Here is a 22,418-nt window from a genome sequence, read left to right on the forward strand (position 1 = left end):
CCTCCCTCCTTCCCTCCCTCCCTTCTCTCCCCCAGTGCCCATCTGCTGTGCTCCACTCTTCCCCATCTCTGCGCCTCTCACAGACAGCCAGTGTTTCAGGCACACCGTACCGCGACAGCCCCCCCACCCCATTGGCAGAGGGAGAGAGAGCTTGTTGCTCGTACGCTGCAATGGACGCTACCATTTCCACCAGCGTCCGTGAGCGTCAGGGACTCCTCCTGGGATGAGCGAGAGGGATCGTGAGGGTGTACCCTAATCCAGTGCTCTACCATTTACGGAGCTTCTGGAGTGGGTTCTAAAGCTCACCCTCTACAGTTCTCTGCACCCACATCTGTCCTTCCTACTGAGATTTTGTTTTCCAGAAAAGGGAATTACTTTTGTTGAGAAGCAGTGAAAATTCTGGTAAGAATGCCTCATATTCTGTTTATGTGCCTTCTCTTAATTTTCATTTTTCGATGTTATTATTGTCCGCATTTCATGTGGACTCAGTGTTTTTGTCTTGTTGAATGCATTTGGCAATATAGGATATATTAAGTGTTATTGCCAGAGAGCTGAGCACTTAAACTGCATTGCAAAGTTCAACAATATTTAATAGAAACATCTATAGAAGCTTTATACTGATAAATGTGCCTCTTTGGGTTCCTGACTCAAACAGAAAAAAAATGGCAAAGTACTTCTGAAACGGGAAAGTCTTTACTTCTACATTGTTGTTCCACGGTGATTATTACAGAAAAGCAAATAGAAATATTTACCGTGATGCCTCACTTCACTTTGTCGGAAATTTTCTTGGCTCATAATTTCAAGCAGTACCGTCATTTAACTCGAGTGTCATTAAACTGATTTATGTCCGGTACGTATTTTGTGGCTTAAGCTAGAATACACATCGAGAAAAGTTGCAGGAAATGAAATTTTTGTAAACAAAACCTCCATCGGACATTGCATTAATCTGAGCATTTCTGTAATCTTCATCTGTGGCACGCTGCCCGAATAGGAATCATACACTATAGCTGCTGTTGTGCTGTTTTTTTTTTTTTTTTTTTAATAAACAAGTGCAGACTCCATTGCTGTGTTGTGTGGGCTGTTTCATGTTTTATGCTGAGGGTGGGGTGGGGTGGACCAGCTCTCCCTGCAGTGTGAAAGAGCACATGCATTATTTACACCTGCTAAATGTCTTGTGTACGTCATAGTGCTGTGCAACAGTCAATGCGGGCCTTTCTGCATCTTCCTGAGATGCCGTGATATCAGATGCTCATTATTTTGCTTTTTTCCCCGGCTATCCGCTGCTGGCGGACCGGTACGTTTCTGCGGGAGCGGTGAGAATGGATTCCCTTTTGACAGCAGCGCTCCTTGGTCTCTCTGTTACTGCACCAGAAACCTTTCAAGGTTTTTTTTTAATATAGATTCTGATATTTAGACAGATCTGATATATCAATGGTCTGATATGTGAACAGGATGTTTTGTCGCATATGCTCTGTAAAAATAGCATCAATATTCTGGATAAGGATACCTGTTTCATCAGTCATAAATCACTGGATAGAACTGCGCTCCCCGTTAATAAGAAACCGAGCTTTAATGGAACAAGGTAAAAAGCTGCAATACTACAAGAAATGCAAAGGAAAGAATGAAAGCACCTGGAGAATTTTTAAAAATTTTCTGCTTACACAAACGCGCCCTTCATATGTACCCTTCTTCAATTAATCTCCCGAGAGACTGTCAGGAGGCCTTTGCCAGCTGCACACGTACTGTAAGCTATGTCAAAGATTTCTGCGCAGCAAAATTTCACAAGTACTGTATACTACATGTAATACTTGGTGGAAACACCCGGTGTGACCTAATGGTCGAGCAGTATGTAAAGACCTCACTGTCACTGAGATTATACCATTATAACAAAAATATTTAAAACTTACTCCGAAAAACTGCAAAAGCACGAGAACACTGAATGCTGGCGTAATAAACATTTGCTGATGATATTTCAATTTAATACTTGCTAAATGCACCAGTATTTAAAATCTCTGTTTAACTTGCATGTTAAAAATACCACTCCATTTTATCTTTTTTTAATGTCATGGTTCTGCAAGGGTTTCACTTCTATAGCGATACAGCTAGAGACTTTGCATCTGTAAGTACTGTTTCTAAAGGAAGTGGAGAGAGCGGAGACAGCACAGCACAACATGTTCCTAGATATGAAACTTTAATGCGCTGTACTTAGTTTGGCACCCTCTTTTTTCCCTCCAAAGACGCTGCCAGAGCTTCACCTCCCTTAGACGTCACTGAGTCACGATCACCTGCAGACATGAAAACTATGGTCACAGCTCCAAATGACATTAGTCCCAGATTAATTGTTTATTTCTCAAAGTTAAGCTTTAAATTGTGAAAGAAATCAAAGCTGCTGACTCAGCTGTTCAGTGTGCTGCTTTTTTTACTGTTTCTTTACAACGAAATACCAGTGCCAATTATGATAGGGGTATAATGAAAGCATCTCTTTTCTTGTCCTTGACATGAAATTCAGTTGGAAGCTGTGTACCATAAGAAGAGAAATATGTGTGTTTAACAGCAGAGCATCATACCCAGTAGTATAGAAGTCATAAAGGACTTTTACAATTACAAGCACACCACAGCAGAGAAGAATGCTATGACTAAAGCAATCTGAACATTGTATTAAACATTGTATGAAATTCCTCAGACAAGTCGTCCTAGTGTAGGATACCAAATAATTTAAAATGATCCGAGTCCAAAAACACAAACATGTAAGTGTTCTTTGTTCTCGTTCCGTGCCCTTTAACTGTTAAAATAAAATGCTGGATTAGAATAAAAATAATAACAATGAGGCAAATGCAGGTGTTATGTAATTCCCAGCAGGGCGACAAGTAGGGCGAGATGCTGAAGGTGATCTCTGGAGGCGTGGGCCTTGGAACATGGGGAAAGGGGGGAGCAGGTGTAGATCCCCCCTGCATTTACTAAAATACATTTTTTGAAATTTCTTATTTTATAAAAACACTAGAACAGCTGAATATACTGAGTGCAGAGCTTTCCTAAGATTAACATCCATAAGGTGCTGAGGCATGGCAGCTATAAGGTTTATGGGAGGAAACAGCAGTTTTGAGCCAACAGTATGTTCCCTAATGAAAGTGCTTTGGGTAGAACTGCGTACAAGTAGTTCTTTTGCTCATAAGTAGGACCACGCTCTAGAGAAATTCTGATTTTTACCATGATATTAGAGTGAGAATTTTCTATTTTCCGTTGACCACGTTTGTTGTCCACAGCACCGGTGCTTCAGAGCTCCCGGGCTGTCAGCTCGGACGTGGGTTCGAATGCAAACTCCAGCAACAGCTCAGATGCGCTTTCCCTATTTAGGAGGGTTTGCTACGGGTGCCGCAGTTTAATTCTACAGTTCAAAGTCGTGTATTTCAGGTGAACTGGTGACTCCAAACTGAACATAGTTTGCGTGTATGTGTGAGAAAATGAATGTGTGCGACTGTCCTGATAAAGACTGGTATCCCATCCGGCTTGGACTCCGCCTCATCCCTCGTATTTCCAGGACAGGCTCCAGACCACCAGAAGCCTGCACTGAACAAGAGATTACTTACAATGGATGTGTGTATTTCATCGAGGAATCTTTCAGCAACATGCTAGCATAACCAAACGGTTGTAATCTACCCATTTTCGGAAATCACTTATGCATCTCAGGGTTGTGGTTGTCTGGAACCAATCCTGAGAAACAGAGCATATGGCAGGGTTCAGCCCTAATGGAACACCAGGTCATTGCAGAAAAATCACACGTTCACACGCAAAGAACAATTTACACCCCTCAGCGCATTCTGAAGAGGGTGAAAACACAATATAAAAAGCAATAAATAAATGCACACATTCTGTAATAAATAAACTGTGATTTTGCTGCAAATGCAGTTCCATTTTTGGTAGTCCACACTGTTTGGACGCCCCTTGGCAGTCTTGTCACTGATATCTTCGCTTGTGTCTCATTACAAAGAAGCCATTAGTTACATGTCAGCTCTGCAACCTTGAAGGTAGAGTGCATTCTGGTTCTCCTGTGTTGTGACAGAAAACTGGATAAATTGGATTTAATTGTCATTAATCTGGTGGCAGCAAAACAATTGTTTCCACTTCACTCACGCAATCCATTGCATTTAGCTGATTCATTATTCAAACAAATCTGTGCTTCTAAGGACTGAATATGTACCTTCAGATCTATTTCAATTCTCCAGTTGTCTGTAGTGATATCTTTCAGTTCACTACCAAAACACTCCCATTTAACCATATCCACAGTGTTATTCTATTTACGGTACTTATTCGTTAATGTCACCTTTTAGTTTAAAAAGCCACTTGGGCGAAAGAGAGAATTAAACAGCTGAAGCAAATGTTAACCTTAATTCCCTTGTACTGCAATAAAAATTCAGAGGTCTGCTCATCATTCAGTGCTGACTCCTCTATGTGCCAATTCCTGTCAGCACTAGACAGCAATCCTCTGTCATTGTCTCTGCAGAGAACGAAAAAAAAATTAAAAGATACGCTAATACGAAATTGCGATTTCTCTGTCTTTCGGTCTCTCTCTCTCGTTGCTGAAACAATCACCAAAAGCATTTGGGCAGCAGCAGAATGAAATTTTCAGCCTTAAGCAGGATTAAATTGCAACTTTCATCTGTCATAGAGATGCAGGATGTCTGCAGATGTACATGTCCCTGTGCTCACATCAATCTGCCTCCAACCCTCCCTCCTCTCCTCCCATTTCCTACATGGGTGTGTTACTGGGACGCCCCTCTCCCTCTGAGAGGGTCAGAGGAGGAGGACCTGCCCAGACAGACATACATCGCGCAGGACTGCGGCAAGTACAACTCAAGCTTATTTGTGCATTGCAAAGCACGTGCGTGACAAGCCGTGATCCCTGTGGCGTTACAGCTCCAGGGCAGTGAGCAGCCGGTGGTGGTGTGGGGTGACAGAGGCCCTTCTGCCCCTCTTGCCACGCGTTCTCCTAAATGGTGCAGCGTGATCAGGTTTATTTAAGGCTACTCTAGTGATTATCTCAGCAGAAGGTGGTTCGGAAGAACTGAGTATGATGCAGAACATGATCTTCGGTTACCAGCACAAATAGCCATTGAAAATATTAAAATAATGAGTATAATCGTGCAGTTGGTTTACTGAAAAACAGTTACAGCTGTGTTATGACCACTACGTTAAAGATAAACAAGCAACAGATAGCTCCAAACACTCTGTAGTACTGGAGTTTTTTTACTCTTTTAACTTTAACAACCCATATTTTAAAGTAATCTGGAATAATAATAGAATTAATCTGTATGTGTGGAGTTTGGGCCCAGGTTGTTCTGTAAATTCTGGCAAAATATTATAAAAATGCTACCTTTATGGGGTATTTTAAGTGAATCATTTTGTGTTGGTTAATATTTACTGGTATTCATAGAGTAAAAATTGAATAGTTTGTCTGCAGTGGTTGAGGAAACGTGTGTGAACGCTGACCCAGATTCCTACCCATAAACCTGCCGAGTGTATCCCCGATGAAGGCGTTAAGGGAGCGACGGCAAGTAGCCCAGATGCATGCGTAATGTGGCAAGAAGTCACCCCTTAAATAAATCACAGCCTTTATGAAGGACACAGCACAAGATGGTGAGTAAAGTACCACTTCAAACAAATCTGAATCTGAAAAAATAAGAATAGATTTATTTGATTAAAAATCACTTTGGAAAAGTACGAATTAATCAACTATGTCTGGGGAATTTCATTTAGTCTTACAGTGCTGTGAATTACAAATAAAACAAAAGGGGAATTGTTATATGTTGAAGCAAGACAGGTTGAGGGGGTGCGGTGGCGCAGCAGGTTTGACCTGTGCCTGCTCTCTGGTGGGTCTGTGGTTTGAGTCCTGCTTGGGGTGCCTTGTGATGGACTGGTGTCCCATCCTGGGTGTCTCCCCTCCCCCTCCAGCCTTGTGCCCTGTGTTGCTGGGTTAGGCTCCAGTGTGCTGTGACCCTGCTTGGAATGAGTGGCTTCAGTCAATGTGTGTGTGTGTGTGATAGGTTGGAATCAATTCAGTCAGCACAAAGGAGAAGTTGCACCATTGCTGCACTGAGGTCGACTGAAGTGTTGCAATGATTTCACTGACACTAGGAAGAACTGTAAATCCAGCAGTCCGCAGTGTAGCTCTGAATCTGTAGACTACCTGGGAGTGGGGAGAAATATATTGATATCTAATGATACAATCAGTTGAAAACCTAATGCTGGAGATGAGCAGATGATAATGTTGACACAAGCTGAACTAATGCTGGCAGAAAATCAATAAATTGAAAATTCCACAAGGCTTCTTTTTTTTTTTTTTTTAAATTAAACCTAAAAGACAAGATGACGACATTGCATAATATTTATCGTAAAAAAGAAAAGAAAAATTTTCCAAACTATTTTCAAATAATTATTTTCTATCATTTTTCCACCGCAAACCTTTTTCATGATTTTCAGATATGATGAGTAGTGTATTTTATTGTGTAATTACAGTATATATATATATTCACGTAGGTATGCACGGTATCTGATTGCAGAAACAATGTAAAGTTTTCTCCAGTGGTCAGTTTGGACTTGTTTAAAAAACTCATCCAGATGAGTAATTATTCTTGGTTTGTGCAAAGTTTCTTTTGAATACGGACAAAAGAACTCAAAGGCGGGATGTTGCCGGCTCAGTCTTCCACCTTTTAACTGAAAGCATATCGTGGGGGGTCGTCATTTCCTTGAAACCAGGGAAAGTGTGCATCATGCTGTTTTCCTGAGAGCAGCTGGAAGGCACAGCACAGACGTAAATCCTTTAAGACGGCTGATTTAATTAGCACTTTCCCAGCCCCTGAAAGCAGGCTCTTACGATGCATTTTTCAGCAGACGTCTGCTCAAATTGTACAAACTGTACAGTTTTCTTGTTCTTAATTCAGTGTTCTAATGCATGAAATACCCCTTTTATTCCAAATGCAAGTGAGCCCGACCTAAAGACATCTGATGATTTCAAAAGAGGTTTTAAATAATATATGTATTTAAATATTTAAGTAATATACATTTAGCCATTTATTTAACCTTTTATGTGTATTCACTGGATACAATAGTGGGAAAAAAACACTGTCTGTGCTAATGCAGACAAGGGCTTTGAAAACTAATTAAATAAATGCACTGCACTGCATGTCACCACCAAAAAAGATGCATTAACAAAGAAATCAAAGTAATCTGCAAAGTAAATTAAAGGAAATGCTTTCCAGGTTTCATCCACTGAAGCCACACTACTCACTTTCAAACTCTATTTTCTCATTCTTATTCCAGAAACAGACATGGGGAATAAACAAGGTCCATTTGTGCATTTCAACTTCTCATGTACTAATAGCTCATGCAGAAATAATGAGCAGCTAATGTCTTCAATGCACCATGAGGGATCTTGGTTGAGATGAATTTAACTGTCGCCTTTTAAATAACACTTTAATAGAGGACTCTTTCCTCATGAGCCACCTGTAGCGCTTCGATACAAAACAGTCACGTGTACAGCGTCACGTTCTCCTGCATTCTTCTGTAAGACACATCATTTTCTCATCTAAATAAAATCTGATCAAATGTTAGCAACTTGAGGGTCAGCAGAGACAAAAGCAAAAGGGCACCTTTACATTAGAATGGATTTGTACTGAAATTGTGTTTTTATACGTTTGAAAATGAATACAAAGTTGAGGTGCAGATTGTCTCGGGTGTTTGACTGAAAAAGAGTTTACACAATATTCTGTAAAACTCTTCATTCGTCTCAATAACTAGTGGTCCATTGAGGGTTTTGCTGGTACAGAGCTTAGCCCATAAACAGAGGAAGCTAGGGTGCAAGGCATGCTCCTCTACGGATGGGATTCCAGTCCATCAGAGGGAAATCATCTATATCTGAACCTACAGACCAAGGGACAGCCGTGGTCCAACATGTGAGCCTCTGGAAAATCAGGTTCTACAATAATTATTATTACAGATTCCACCAGTATTAGGCATGTTTTTGTGAAAGTCCAGCCCCTCGGGAACTGCTGAGGTGCTGAAGTATGGCTAGATGTGTTACTAATATGCAGTCAGATTATTGTCCAGTACATAATTACAACCAATGAATAACAGTATTAGCAAAGTTTAATGTGGATTACAAATGGACTCAGGGAGTTTCAGATCCCTCTTTAATGAGAATTGTTGCTATAACTGCGTTACACAGTTCAAGATAAGAAGAAGAAAACCACATGAGAATTTTTTCTCAACCCCCATTATTTGTCTGGCATTCCCAAGACTATTACTACAGACACACAGGTACTGTATGAAATTTACAAAGATGATACTTTAGAACCTTAAATAGCTTGGAATATGTCACAGTAAAACAACAATCATCCGCACTCCCGTCATAACCCGCTAGGATGAGTGTCATGTACCAATCCAAAGATATTAGGTGACCTGATTCAACACGAAAGTCACCTGAAATATGATCTAACTACCACTTGCTGTGATGTAAATACTGCTGAACCACCAGTGCTGCTTTATTTCAGGTGAGTGGCTGAAAAAAAACTAGGCTGACGCAAGGGATGAGTCTGTCACTGCCGGTCCTGATCTCGAAGTCCCACCTCTGTTGAGCCATCGCTTCATACTCTTGACCCCCATTTTCTGCCACTGCAGAACAGCCTCCATCCTGGTTCTTAAATTGGACTGAGGAGTTATTCTAGAGCAATGCTAAATTGGTGATGCTGGATTGTGATACCTGAGACCCACACCCTAGCCCTGCAAAAAAAACTCATGCAGAGGTCAAAAACAGATGTACCTACAAGGATAACAAGGATTACTGAGATTACAGCACGTATAAAGTCTATCTTTAAAATTGAGTTTAAAAGGCATAACAACATGGAGTTCATTTTGTGACACTCCTCACTGACTGAACCAATGGTTCATCTCGCCAGGTTTCCATGTGGAAGCTCTTTGGCGTAGGACTCCAAGGGTCTCAAGAGGCTTCCCAGAGATCAGTCAGTAAGAGAATGGAGACCTGAGAGGCGTAGAAGCACTAGTCCAGCTTCGCACTGGTTCAGGTTCTTCGAGCTGGGTTAGTCTTGCTCACAATTTCACGGCTGTTGTATAATTATTTTCTGTCTCATCAGCTTTCTCAAAAAAAAATAAAAACACTAAACTAGTCAGAAATCTGCGACATCTAGGACAAGTATCCTTGTGTGCTGCATGCATCATGTGAAGATGCTTAATAAACAGGATAAACCACTTATAACAATACTAAGGTGAGGATGAACAGAATAATATGAAATATACTAGAGAATCATGAGGGAAAAACGCCTTTCACAGCTGCAGACTATTCACCTGTAAATTGGATGGCACAGACTAAAATGTGTGAACATGTGGATGACAATTTGGTTTGGTACATGAGATTTAAATATTAGAAAACCACAGCTACAGTGACTTTGGAACTTGTTCTCTTACTGGAAGAAGATCGAGAAATTTAGTGCCGTAGCGATGCTGAAAGATTTTTCATGGTAAAGGAATTGAGGCAAGTTCTTACTGTACAGGTTTTGTGGACCAAAATATTGCTTTCAGTTCCTATAAATATACAACATTGCTTGTTTTAAAGGCAAAGTATAATCAATCCCACAACTTGTGTTCTGCAATCACACTCATGTAATCAGTATGAATAGTGTCTTATATTTTTTATTTCTGCTTCACTCTTTCAGGTGATGGAAAGAAGTTTTCGTTCGGAAAATTACACAGGATGGTCGTGCAGTTTTGTTGCAGCTTCTAAAGCCTTATCAAAGCTCTTCATCACAGGTCTCGAGATCTCATTTCAGTACAGCCCAGTCTTTAGAGTCTGACGCATATATAAAAACTTACAGAAAATTTGTAAAGGGATATGCAAATTTTCTAAACAGCAGACCTGTGATATAAAAGCAAAACAGTTCCCACTGGTCCTCCTTAAAAAGTAATAATGGGAGACCCATATCAGAACAACATGTATTCACAACACAGCACGTATTCCAAATACGGAAGAGGGGGCCAGGATGGTTATGGGTACCAGGAAGATTACCCCCCCCAGGAAGAGGATGCTGCCAGCGATGTCACTGAGGGCCACGATGAGGACGACCAGATGTATGAGGGCGAGTACCAAGGCATCCCCCATCCCGACGAGGTGAAGGCTGCACAGAGGGCGGCTCGGGCTGCAGCCAGGGCCAAGGCCGGAACGGAGGAGGAGGAGTCTTTGGCTGAGGAATACGAGGCCATCATGGAGGACTGTGGCCATGGGCGCTTCCAGTGGACGCTGTTCACCGTGACTGGCCTGGCCCTCATGGCGGACGGAGCCGAGTGCTTCGTGGTGGGCTTTGTGCTTCCCAGCGCCGAGAAAGACATGTGCCTATCGAATGCCAATAAAGGCATGCTGGGTGAGTCCAAGGCGTTCCGGTGAATTGTTCTTAACTAGTTTTTCGCAGAGGGGGGTGTGGTGGTGCAGTGGGTTTGACTGGGTCCTGCCCTCTGGTGGGTCTGGGGTTCGAGTCCTGCTTGGGGTACCTTGCGACGGACTGGTGTCTTGTCCTGGGTGTGTCCCCTCCCCCTCCAGCCTTACGCCCTGTGTTGCCAGGTTAGGCTCTGGCTCCCCTTGACCCTGTATAGGACAAGCAGTTTCAGATGATGTGTGTGTGTGTGTGTGTGAGTGTGATTTTCCACGCTAAAATGAACAAACGTCACATATTTAATCTGGATGGATTGATGGTTCTGTTACCCCTTTAACACCCAGCTATTTCACAGACAAAGTTTGTCTCGTGATGACAAGAGACAGTCTTGCAGCAATTTTGTCAGTACGTGTCACAACTGAAGATTGTGTCCCACTCAATGTTCAGTCCAACCTAACATGTCCCACAATGTTTGTGTGCAACTGACAACTTTTCCCGACATTTCTTTCATCGTTTCTAATACCTGACAAGGTGTTACTCCTCTCGTCTAGTGTGGTGTGCAAATAAAAACCCATTATCTTTGTTCCATTCTTAATTTGACAAAAGACTGAAAATGAGCAGAATTTTTTTGTGACATCCGCAATGCACGGTAGGGACTTACGATAAAAAGAACTGAACATTTTGTAACGTGCACATCATTACTGCTCTTAATAGCATAACTGATGATAAAATTAATCTGGCAGCTTTTCACATTCAGCTTTCCATTAATATGTCCTTGTTTGGGGAGGAGAACGTTAATCATGCGGGCATTAATCATCGTTAATCTCCGAGCAAAACCTGATTTCTCTTGTAACTGCAATGAAACCTGCAGTATCTGCAAGAGCTGGAATCCCATCTTCAGCACGGAGAAATGTCTCAGTGCACATAATCAAAATCTGTGCACCACAAGCTAGTGGAACAGCTAATACCTGAGATGAATCTTCATTTAAACATCTCAAACACGCTTTATCAATGCCACGGTGGTGCCTTTGTTCTAATTTTCAACTGCGTAAAAAACTAGACGTGTAAATCATTGTTTCCGCTGAAAATGCCGCAGCAGACGATGGAATTTTGAATTTCACATTATCTCTGTACATGTAATGATATGCTTATAGCTAAGCATCCTTTTATATGCATTGTGTGTTACAAAATTCCCTAAGACAAAACATATAAAGGACCGACGGGGTGAAATTATGAGTTAAGCAGTAAGAGAGCAGCTGGCCACAGCTGTCTGGGAGAAAAATAGACTGATTTCAGGCCTCAGAGAGCAGCACTTTTATCCCTCCGGGGTTGTGTTATGTTTGCACTCGGTGCCGAGATCCGAGCCAGCAGGCGACTCTGAAATCGATAGATCGTCCCGTGACCTTGCTTCTCGAACGCATAAAGCCTCCTCTCGTCTTTCGTTCCACCCCCTGCTTCTTCTGACTCGGGTTTCAGCTCGGACAGGAGACACCGCCCATTGTTTAATAAGCTGCTCTTGATCATGGGCTAATGGATAGGAAGCTCTCAATCTCCATAGCTACCTGAACACACACACACACACACACACACACACACTTTCTGAGCCGCTTGTCCCATACAGGGTCACGGGGAACCAGAGCCTACCCGGCAACACAGGGCGTAAGGCCGGAGGGGGAGGGGACACACCCAGGACGGGACGCCAGTCCATTGCAAGGCACCCCAAGCAGGACTCGAACCCCAGACCCATTGGAGAGCAGGACCTGGTCCAACCCACTGAGCCACCACACCCCCCCGTGCTACCTGAACACTGAAATGGAAAAAATAAGACTTCTTTTGGCAATAAATGTACCAGCAAGAGACAGCTTCCTCACCCTGTATAAAGTCTTCCATCAGATTCTGTTAGGAAAACCGATGAAATGTCGTGGCTGAAAAAGAAGAAAATGATTGCGCCCTGAAACAAATACTGCACGTACTTTGCTTATAGGAGAATGTTTAACGTTGCGCATCTCCATCCAAACTGAACCACTTACCCAGCATTCATATCATAACTGAACCCTCATTAGTGGTTTCATCGCTTGATTCGTTCATTTAAAATGTACCAATGAAATGGAAAAAACATAGTTATAGTTCAGAGCCGGCGCAACATTTTGAATAAACATGTTGCAGCGCTTATGCAGGAGTGAGCCCAGGAGTGAGCTCCTAGAGGACATATTACCTCCCCTTCCGCTTACAGACCGTTTCATTGCCGTGTGTTTTGTTTCTGACTCAGCGGATCAGAGCAGCTCCAACAAAGCAGTATGTGACAGTCCAGAGCCGACAGACCCTCTGTCTTGGGAATGGGACCAGAGCTCATGTCCATATGCTGCCTGAGTTGCAGAACTCTGTGCCTTCTTCCCCATGGTTTCCCCTTGCCAGCACCCCTGAAGACAGTGCCATCTGCAGAGGAATAGTGTAAAAATGAAGGAAAACAGACTCTGCATGCAAGAAGAGCAAATGCTTACACTAGCCACTGCTATCACTTCAACGTTTCGTTTTTGTTTGACGGCACAGGGTCATAACAACACACAGACAGACAGTAAACCGAGGGTGTGTGCATACAGGTGCCGTCTGTCCACGTGTATAGAGCTAGGGTTCAGGGTCAGAAGGGTACAATATATCATAGGTGTGATCCTATAGTACTTTCTAGTAACTTCGAGAAAAGTCTCCCAACCTTCGAGAATTCATTACAGTTGTTATGCAAATCAAATGTTCATTTTTCCAGTGGGAGAAATTTAAACTTTTCACATTTGTACTCTCGCTCACTTTTACTACCTGCTTGTTTTGCTCAGGGTCAGCAATCCAGAGCCCATCCTGTAATCATTGGGTGCAAGGGGGGGGCACAGCCTGGACAGGAAACCAGTCCATCACAGGGTATCCACACACACACACACACACACACACACACACACACACACACACACACACACACACACGTACTCACCCATTTACACACTTTCAATTAAGCACCACCAATTCACCCGAATGTCTTTGGACTGTGGGAGAAAACCAACGCAGACACGGGGAGAACATCCAAACTCTACACAGACTGAGCCACATTCTAACCTAGTCCTGAACAGTCTAGGTGCTGTGAGATGGGGCTGCTACCTGCTGCACCACCATGCTTCTCTGTCACATGCAAATGTCAATGTTACAAAATATAACAGAAAATTTGTAGCTGCTGCCGTGAGAGTCTCTTTAGGTATAAACTCTAGATTTATGTATTCTTCCTTCTTTTTCAAAAGTGTTTTCATGTAAAGTTGTAGTACCATGCAGAATCCTATGCTTAACAACATTTTTTAAATGAGAGGGGGTGCGGTGGCGCAGCAGGTTTGGCCTGTGCCTACTCTCCGGTGGGTCTGGGATTCAAGTCCCGCTTGGGGTGCCTTGTGATGGACTGGTGTCCCGTCCTGGGTGTGTCCCCTCCCCCTCCAGCCTTGCACCCTGTGTTGCTGGGTTAGGCTCCGATTCGCTGCGACTCCACTTGGGACAAGTGGTTTCAGACAACGTGTGTGTGTGTGTGTGTGTGAGTGAGTGAGTTTAATAGGAGGAGTGGTTTGTTGTGTCAGTCTTTTGTGGTGTACAACACTGGAGTTCATGTCATATAAAAGACATAAACATCTCGCCAAAGAACTCGACTGATACCGCCTTTGTCCCTTGTGGAGGCAGTCTGCAATTTCTTTGGAGTTTTTACAGATGGCAGGTAATAAAACCTTTGACATGAAACTGCTGCTAAATACAGATGCAGGGAGAGGTTCGAAAATATTCAGACTGAGAATGTAATTAATAGAAAAACATACTGTTACCATTTTGTTTTGGTGCCTTTCTAATAAAATCTGTCCTACATGGAAAGGTGGAGAATATGTTCTGTCAAATTTTCTCCAGATTTAGTTCTCCTGTTCCCTAGTGTCCTGACACTTTTGAAGCATGAGCTGTGATTTTTAAAAATGCAGTGTGGACAAATGACAGCTTATGATACATTAAAATAGAACATAACTTCTATCCTATTCCCTTCACGTAAAGGTAAAAGACTTTTGAAATTGTATTAATTATAAACGCTGACACTTTTTTCTTTTCAATTAAAGGGATTTATGTTGCGTGTGACTTGACAGCTCTTAATTATCAACATTTTCGGACAATTTTTAACGCATGATGTGAAACGTTATGATTTTTCACTGCTAACTGCTAACATGATAACAATATAAATATCTTGTCACATAGAGGATCCATGTGTATATCAAATTAAAATCCAGAGCTGAATTAAACTCATCTGTGAAGTCCTTGGGAAATGTTAAGACCATATTTGTACAAGAATGTTTCTTTTATTGAACTGAAAATGATTAAATGAAGCATTAATTATAAAACACAGTGTTAATTAGCTTGTTATCTTGACACATTGGTACCAACCCAGCACTCCTTTCTGACTTCAGACTATCTCTGTTTCCCTCAGGGTTAATTGTGTACCTGGGAATGATGGTGGGCGCCTTTGTGTGGGGTGGTTTGGCAGACAAACTTGGCCGAAGGAAGTGTCTAACCATGGCTCTGGCTATCAACTGTGTCTTCGCTTTCCTCTCCTCTTTTGCCCAAGGATATGGCTTCTTCCTCTTCTTCAGGCTCTTCTCAGGCATTGGGTGAGAAATTTGAAATGACAAAGTCATTAAATAATATAGACACACATCAGCTGTTTCATACTGTGCTGAGATGTTGTACGTTCTCAAATGCTACAAGTCAGCAAACCCCGAAGTCTTAAAGCACTGCAGAATGTGCCACCAACATGAGCTTTGTGTGGTTGCAAGTACAGTAACACCAAGCCAAGGCTGGGGTTTCAACAACATTTGCTTAATTAGCTGGTGCTTTTCTCCAAAGAAACTTACGGCATAAACATGCCAAAAAATTATGAAACCATTTATATAGTTGGGTAATTTTTACTGGAACAGTTCAGGGTAAGTATTTTGCTCAAGGGTCTAATAGCAGGAGGTTAGATCTGAGCCTGAAACTTCCAAGCTGAAAGACAGCAGCTCTAACAGCTATGCATTTTGCTGCCCATAGTTATTATGGCACACAACGTAAAGTAGAGATTGCTGTACAATCACAGAAAACCACAGAGTGGCCTGAAATGTTCTCAGCTTTAATGAAGGAGAGAAATTCCAGGTGGTGGGAATAAAAATACCTAGCCTTTGTGTGCTGTGGAGTGATTAGTCCCGCACAAGCTATTAAGGACACGTGTGTTTTTCTTCCTAGTCGAAAGGTTCAGCACAAAGTCAAAAAACTCTTTCATTTGTTTGGGATTCCAGGCTACACTTGTCAAACGACATACATTTCTCACATGCGATAACCCTAAGGCAATCCTAATAGGTAAATACTACAAGATACACACACAAGGTGTTTCTGTCTTTTGAAAAATGACATGTCCTCTTTCCCCTTCCTCTTAGCATCGGAGGATCAGTTCCAATTGTCTACTCTTACTTCTCCGAGTTCCTCTCCATGGACAAGAGAGGAGAGCACTTGAGCTGGCTATGCATGTTCTGGATGATGGGGGGCATCTATGCCTCCTTCACTGCCTGGGGTATCATCCCTCACTACGGTACGCCTTCCCAACCACATTCAAGGCCGCACAGTAGGACAGTCTTTGGGCAGAAGGCCAGAGGTGCTGTTCCACATCTGTAGCTGCACCAACAACCCAAAGCACACATGTGTTGTGTTACAGGCTGGGGCTTCAGCATGGGGACAGAGTTCCAGTTCCACAGCTGGAGGTTGTTTGTGCTGGTGTGCGCTTTGCCAGCCATCTTTTCCCTTATTGGGCTATCATTCATGCCAGAGAGTCCTCGTTTTCTTCTTGAAGTAAGGTTCTGCACTAACATCCATAGAATGACTTCACTCTTTGGAAAAGCACAGCACTGCAGCCAGAAGGAAATGATTAATGGTAGATTAAAATGCCTGACTGTGGGAATAATATACATGGCACAGTTTGTTTTCTGTTATGAAAACGTGAATAACAAAGTTATGATTTGTTCTATATCTAAATGGATGTTTCCAATCATTGGCCAGAATGCTAAACATGATGAAGGGTGGATGATCCTGAAGCAGGTTCATGACATCAACTGGAGGGCAAAAGGAGAGCCGGAGAGAGTGTTTACCGTAAGAACGACCCAAAGGGGCTTATTGCACTAACTGCAGATTACACTACATGCTGATATACAGCACTTGGCTCAACTCAAAATCTTCATAGAACTCTAGAAAATATTATTTGTAACATGGAACAAATGTTTCATTATTGGAGTCCAATTTCCTCCGCCCTACTGGGAAACATTTTCAAAACCAAAGAACTTTCGAGTTATGAAACCACTGATGGCTTGTTTTCTAATTCCTTTGGTTTTAGGTCTCCCAGATCAAGGCACCGAAACAGGACAACGAATTCATTGAGATCCAGAGCTCCACAGGAACTGCCTTTCAGCGATGGGCAGTTCGTTCCGCAACTTTGACCAAGCAGGTAGACAAAAAATCTCAGAAGAACAACGTGATATGCTAATATCAATGATAGTTATGGTGGTTGTTTCTGTTACACATGCTATTTCACCACACCATCTCTTTTACAGGTGCTGAAAAATATTTTGTCCCTTATGTCACCTGATTTGAGACTCAGCACTTTATTGATGGCAATTATATGGTTTACAATGGCATTCAGGTAAATGGCTCAACCTCCTTTTGCCTGCTGAAATATAGTTTGGGTGACAAATTAAATGCAATTTTTTTCAAGAAAAAAATTCAGTTTTATGGGCAGGAAATTGTTTTATTGTAAATCTTGAAACATTTACAATCTAATTTTGAGCATCAGATTAAGGAGACAATACAAAGGTATTCAAAACTAAGGTGAATGCCAAATGTTTTTTAGTCCTTGGCGCAATGCAGATTACTGTAATTTGTTTACATAATTTAACTGTCTTTGAAAACACTATTTCTTTCAGTTATTATGGGCTGTCAGTCTGGTTCCCAGACATGATCAAGCACTTGCAGCATGAAGAATATGAGTCCAAGATTAAGGTCTTCCATCGTGAACGAGTACATCATTTCACCTTCAATTTTTCTTTGGAAAATCAAATTCATAAAGAAGGAGAATATATCAGTGACAAGTAGGTTAAACAGCACTCATTTATTGTAAAAGAATTATCACTGAACTCAATATTTGTATATATATTTTATAGCGCACTTTTGACAGTCTTTGAGGCCATCTGACAGTCTTTCTCCATGGCCTTTGAAAACTCCTATCTCCCCCCATTCACTTCAGTAACTGCTTTTACTGTGCCCTTCTTGGCCTACTGGTTCCTCTCAGCCAGATCAAGAGAACCCTCGAAAAGAATTGCTCAGAAGGCCTCCTTCTTCACCTTATTAGCTTCCCTCACTGCTGATGTTCACCACTCAGTCTTAGGGTTGTCAAGGTGGGAAGCATCAACTGCCCTCAAAACACAGCTTTTAGCAGCTGTGCCCACAAGTGAGGTCTCAGAGTTGCTCTAACAGCTATTTGGTGCCTTAGGAGGGGAAGATGTGAACCTGCCCAAGTTGGAATATGCAAGGTTGGAAAAATCTTGTTCACTAATGGAGAGATTCTGGGGTGTTGGAAGGAACAGTGGCGCAGTGGGTTGGGCCACAGTCCTGCTCTCCGGTGGGTCTGGGGTTCGATTCCTGCTTGGGGTGCTTTGTGGCGGACTGGCGTCCTGTCCTGGGTGTGTCCCCTCCTCCTCTGGCCTTACGCCCTGTGTTACCGGGTAGGCTCCGGTTCCCCGTGACCCCATATGGGACAAGTGGTTCTGAAAAAAAAAATGGAAGGAACACCCAGAGGAACCATTTACTGTTATTTGAATTATTATCATTGTTTGAACCCTCTGTAGTGTTATGGCTGCAGGGGGATGAGCTTCAGCTACAAATGTTAAAGGCCCCGCACAGTATGGGTGCAGCATGCATCATACACCTCTTCAATGTTGCATTGAAAATGGGCAAGGTTCCTTTGGATTTGGACCCTATGTTTAAGAAAGCGACTAGAGCCTGTGTTCCAACTACAAAAGTATAATATTCCTTAGCCTCCCCTAAAAACCTGACACCAGAGTGTTGGAAAGGAGACTCCACCTGATACTTGAGCTTGAGATTCAGGAAGAACAGTTCCAGTTTTGAACTGGTCATGGCACAAGGGACCAGTTTTTTTCCTTGGTACCATTGTTTCAGGGGGCATATAAACACTCTATTCCAGTTTACATGTGTTTTGTGGGCTTGCAACTGAACTATGTGCCTTGACATGCACTGTGGGAGGTACTGCAGAAATATTGGTACAGGGGTTGCTTATTTGACCCCTTTATAAGTGCAGTGTGAGTGGTGACTTCTTTCAAGGTTGTGCTTTTTCTCCACTCCCATTTGTGATTTTCATGGACAGGGCATCAAGATGTAGCCAAGGCTCAGAGGGTGTCCATCTGGGGTACTAAGAGTGGAATCTCTGCTGTTTTTTAGATGATGTTGATCTGATCTGACTTTGACCTTCGATATGCACTGTAGTAGCTTGCTGCCAAATATGAAGCATCTGGTATGAAAATCAGCACCTTTCAGTCTGATGTAATGACTCTGTCAAAGAAAACAGTGGGTTGCTCACTCTTTGTGAGTGAGGACTAACTGCCCCTAGTGGACTAGTGGAGGAGATCAAGTGTTTCAGGGTCTTGTTGTGAAAGATGGAAAAGGGTAACGAAAGACTGAACAGCAAGTGCAACAACAATTTTTCAAGCGTTTTACCAATGTGTGGTGGTAAAGCAGGGGCTGAGCCTTCAGATAAAGCTTTTAGTTGCATTACTATCAGTAAGGGGGTGCGGTGGCGCAGTGGGTTGGACCGCAGTCCTGCTCTCCGGTGGGTCTGGGGTTCAAGTCCCGCTTGGGGTGCCTTGCGGCGGACTGGCGTCCCGTCCTGGGTGTGTCCCCTTCCCCCTCCGGCCTTACGCCCTGTGTTGCCGGGTAGGCTCCGGTTCCCCGTGACCCCGTAAGGGACAAGCGGTTCTGAAAATGTGTGTGTGTGTGCATTACTATCCTTACCTATGGCCATGAGTTTTTGGGGAAAGACCAAAAGAACAAAATAACTGATAGAAGCAGCCAAAGTTTCTCTGGAGGATCTGTGGACAATGACAATCCAAGCTGTTTTCAAAGTATTTTTCTCACATTTGTTTGTCAGTTAGAACACTATCGACGGAGTTTTCTAAATTTCTCCCCTAGCTTCACCAAATACAAATGAAGTCAGTCAAGTTTGAGGATTCCCTCTTTGAAGACTGTTACTTCGAAGACATCAGGTCTACTGATACATTCTTTGAAAACTGCACCATCAAATCCACTGTTTTCTATAACACAGGTAGGTGGCATGAGGATCCTTTGAAGACTGTATTATAAATATTCTATAGGACAGTAATCTCATGGCTGTTATTTCTTGGGTAGTATTCAGATGTTGCGGTGATTGTCTCATACGCAGACTTGTGGGAGGAGAAGTTCATTCACTGCAGGCTGGAGAACACTACTTTCCTGCACTCCAAGAAGGGCTGCCATCTGGATTTCCGTGAGGATAATGACGTTCTGATCTACCTGGTCAGTTTCCTGGGCAGCCTGGCCGTTCTGCCCGGAAACATTATCTCTGCCCTGTTCATGGATAAGATTGGGAGGATCAAGATGATTGGTGAGTGACAGAGGAGGTGGACACCACACTGTGCTCTGTAGAGCCTCTTTCTGAGGAACAGTTTCACTTCTTCTACGTACTGACGTGCCCTTCATGATTTGTGTTGGGGTTCTGTGTTTTGCCCTAGGTGGGTCCATGCTTATCTCTGCTGGCTGCACTTTCTTCCTGTTCCTGAGTTTCAGCCAGGCTGCCATCATTGCCTGGCAGTGTCTTTTCTGTGGCACCAGTGTGGCAGCTTGGAATGGCATTGAGGTCATTACAGTGGAACTATACCCAGCAGCTAAAAGGTACCGCAGTGCAGCCAAGAGAGTGATTCACACATTTCTTTGATCCTCTGCTTCAAATTACAAGCAGTTATTCATTTGGCTGTTTTTTCAGTGAAGAGTAATATAAAAGAGCAGGCCATGTAGGTCAATAATGTCATAGTGTATATGCAGATGTAAAATGTTCAGACTAAACACTTACTGAAGAAAATAAACTGGCACATATTTCCTCCTTTGCAGAACGACAGCATTTGGAGTCTTAAACGCGCTTTGCAAGCTTGCTGCCATCCTGGGAAGCTCGATTTTTGCCTCTTTTGTGGGCATCACCAAGGTTGTGCCCATCCTGCTGTCTTTCTCGGCTCTGGTGTGCGGAGGCCTGATTGCCTTCAAGCTGCCTGAAACTCGGGAGAAGGTCCTCTTGTGAAAAACTTGACTGCTCAAAGGTCAAGGGCAGGTGATATCACTTCCTAATCGAAGCCTTTCAGTGTAATGTAATGTACGTTTGTGTCATTTTGCTCTCGTGTTCCAGCATTTTAATATGATTTTATTATTTAATTTGACTTTTGAGAGCTACTTTACAGCTTTGCTAAATTGCGTCAGTGGGATTATGTTCCTTCTACACGTACCTATCTGGATTTCTTGGGATATCATATAAAGTAGATAATAAATCAAAAACATCCTACTCAAAGTCTTATTAAGACAGTTTTAATGTGTACTGATTTAAAATTTTAAGACCAACCTGAAAATTACCTGACTAAAGAACAAAATCAGTGTTTTTGGAAAGTCTTACATCTTACACGAATTAAGCGTTTCAGCCATTTTTTCACAGTGCCATTTCGTAGCAAGTGACAGTTTATGTTAGGCACAATAATGCCTTTTGTCAACAGCTGTTTCTGCACCTCATTGAATTTTATTAATGTTGTTGGAAGTGGAACAGTATTATAAGAGAACCATTTTCTGTGGTTTCAAAAATATGTATGCATTTATTTATTTTTTATTTATTTTTTTTATTTATTTATTTATTTATTTATTTAGAATTTTGTGTGATTTATTGTACCACAATCCCAGACTTCAAAAGACACATGTTCACAGTTTGAGCAGTGTATTTTAGGAAAAAAATTTTGTTTTCATGGAACATGTCTGGGACTTGTCAACGGAAGGCAGCGAAATTACCCAGTGCGTGTATCTGTTTCTCTGGAATTTTCCTTTCTTGGTATTAATTTTCTGTGTTAAACACTTTTATGTCATTTTATTTACTGTCACCTAGCATTACATTTCAGCATCGCACAGGAATGTGAAGTCTTAGGGTTGTCTGTTTTTTACAGTTCTGTTAATCAGATGTGCATCCTGTAACTTACAGAGACACAATGAGGTTACAAAGATTAAAATATAACAACAAAAAGGACAGTTAACTCCATTCTATCGTCTAGTAATAAAAAATGATACCTGGCAATATCTGATGGGTCACAGAACTTAGGTATTTCTTTTTAAGAAAGCATGTGTGTTATTTCTATAGCCAAGTATTTGTCTGCAATTAAATGAGCAATCACACTGCGGCAGAAAATATCGCTTCTCTATCTGTAAATGAATATGTCAGCATTGACTTGTGAGCTGACATGATGTCTTATCACTGACTAGAAACCGAGGACTTCACAATTATAGTATTTTCGTTGTCTTCAAGAAAGGTATGCTCAAAGTGGCTATCAGAGCACTGGGGCTGAACTTTTCTTATAAAAATCATATCAGATGCTGCTATGTTGGATTTTGTGTCCATACTGTATAAGTGTAAGTCATTCTGTGTTAGCGGTCTGTCATAAAAAGCATACCACTATAAAATTCACTGTGTATGTCCATGTGAGAAGTCAAGAGATGCAAAATGTTAATTACAAGAAATACAAAGTGGATTACATACATTGGATGAAAAAAATTAACCTTTTTTTGAGACCTAACCAGACACCTCACTGTTTTAAATCACTGTCCTCTGAATGC

The 22,418-nt window shown here is 42.1% G+C and overlaps 1 protein-coding gene across 1 annotated transcript; it reads left to right on the forward strand.

The window, feature by feature from the left end:
• Window positions 1–256: 256 nt before the first annotated feature.
• LOC108940955 (synaptic vesicle glycoprotein 2B-like) lies at window positions 257–21,296 on the forward strand. The gene is given in 14 exon segments (XM_018763357.2): window positions 257–402; window positions 9,726–10,427; window positions 14,923–15,103; window positions 15,905–16,056; window positions 16,180–16,313; window positions 16,521–16,610; window positions 16,852–16,962; window positions 17,069–17,157; window positions 17,438–17,602; window positions 19,716–19,723; window positions 19,726–19,848; window positions 19,966–20,166; window positions 20,294–20,453; window positions 20,670–21,296. Coding segments are annotated over 13 exon segments (2,049 nt in total). The 5' UTR covers window positions 257–402; window positions 9,726–9,976; the 3' UTR covers window positions 20,854–21,296.
• Window positions 21,297–22,418: the final 1,122 nt, after the last annotated feature.

Source organism: Scleropages formosus, chromosome 11, assembly GCF_900964775.1.
Source record: "Scleropages formosus chromosome 11, fSclFor1.1, whole genome shotgun sequence".
In the NCBI taxonomy this organism is placed as follows: Eukaryota; Metazoa; Chordata; class Actinopteri; order Osteoglossiformes; family Osteoglossidae; genus Scleropages; species Scleropages formosus.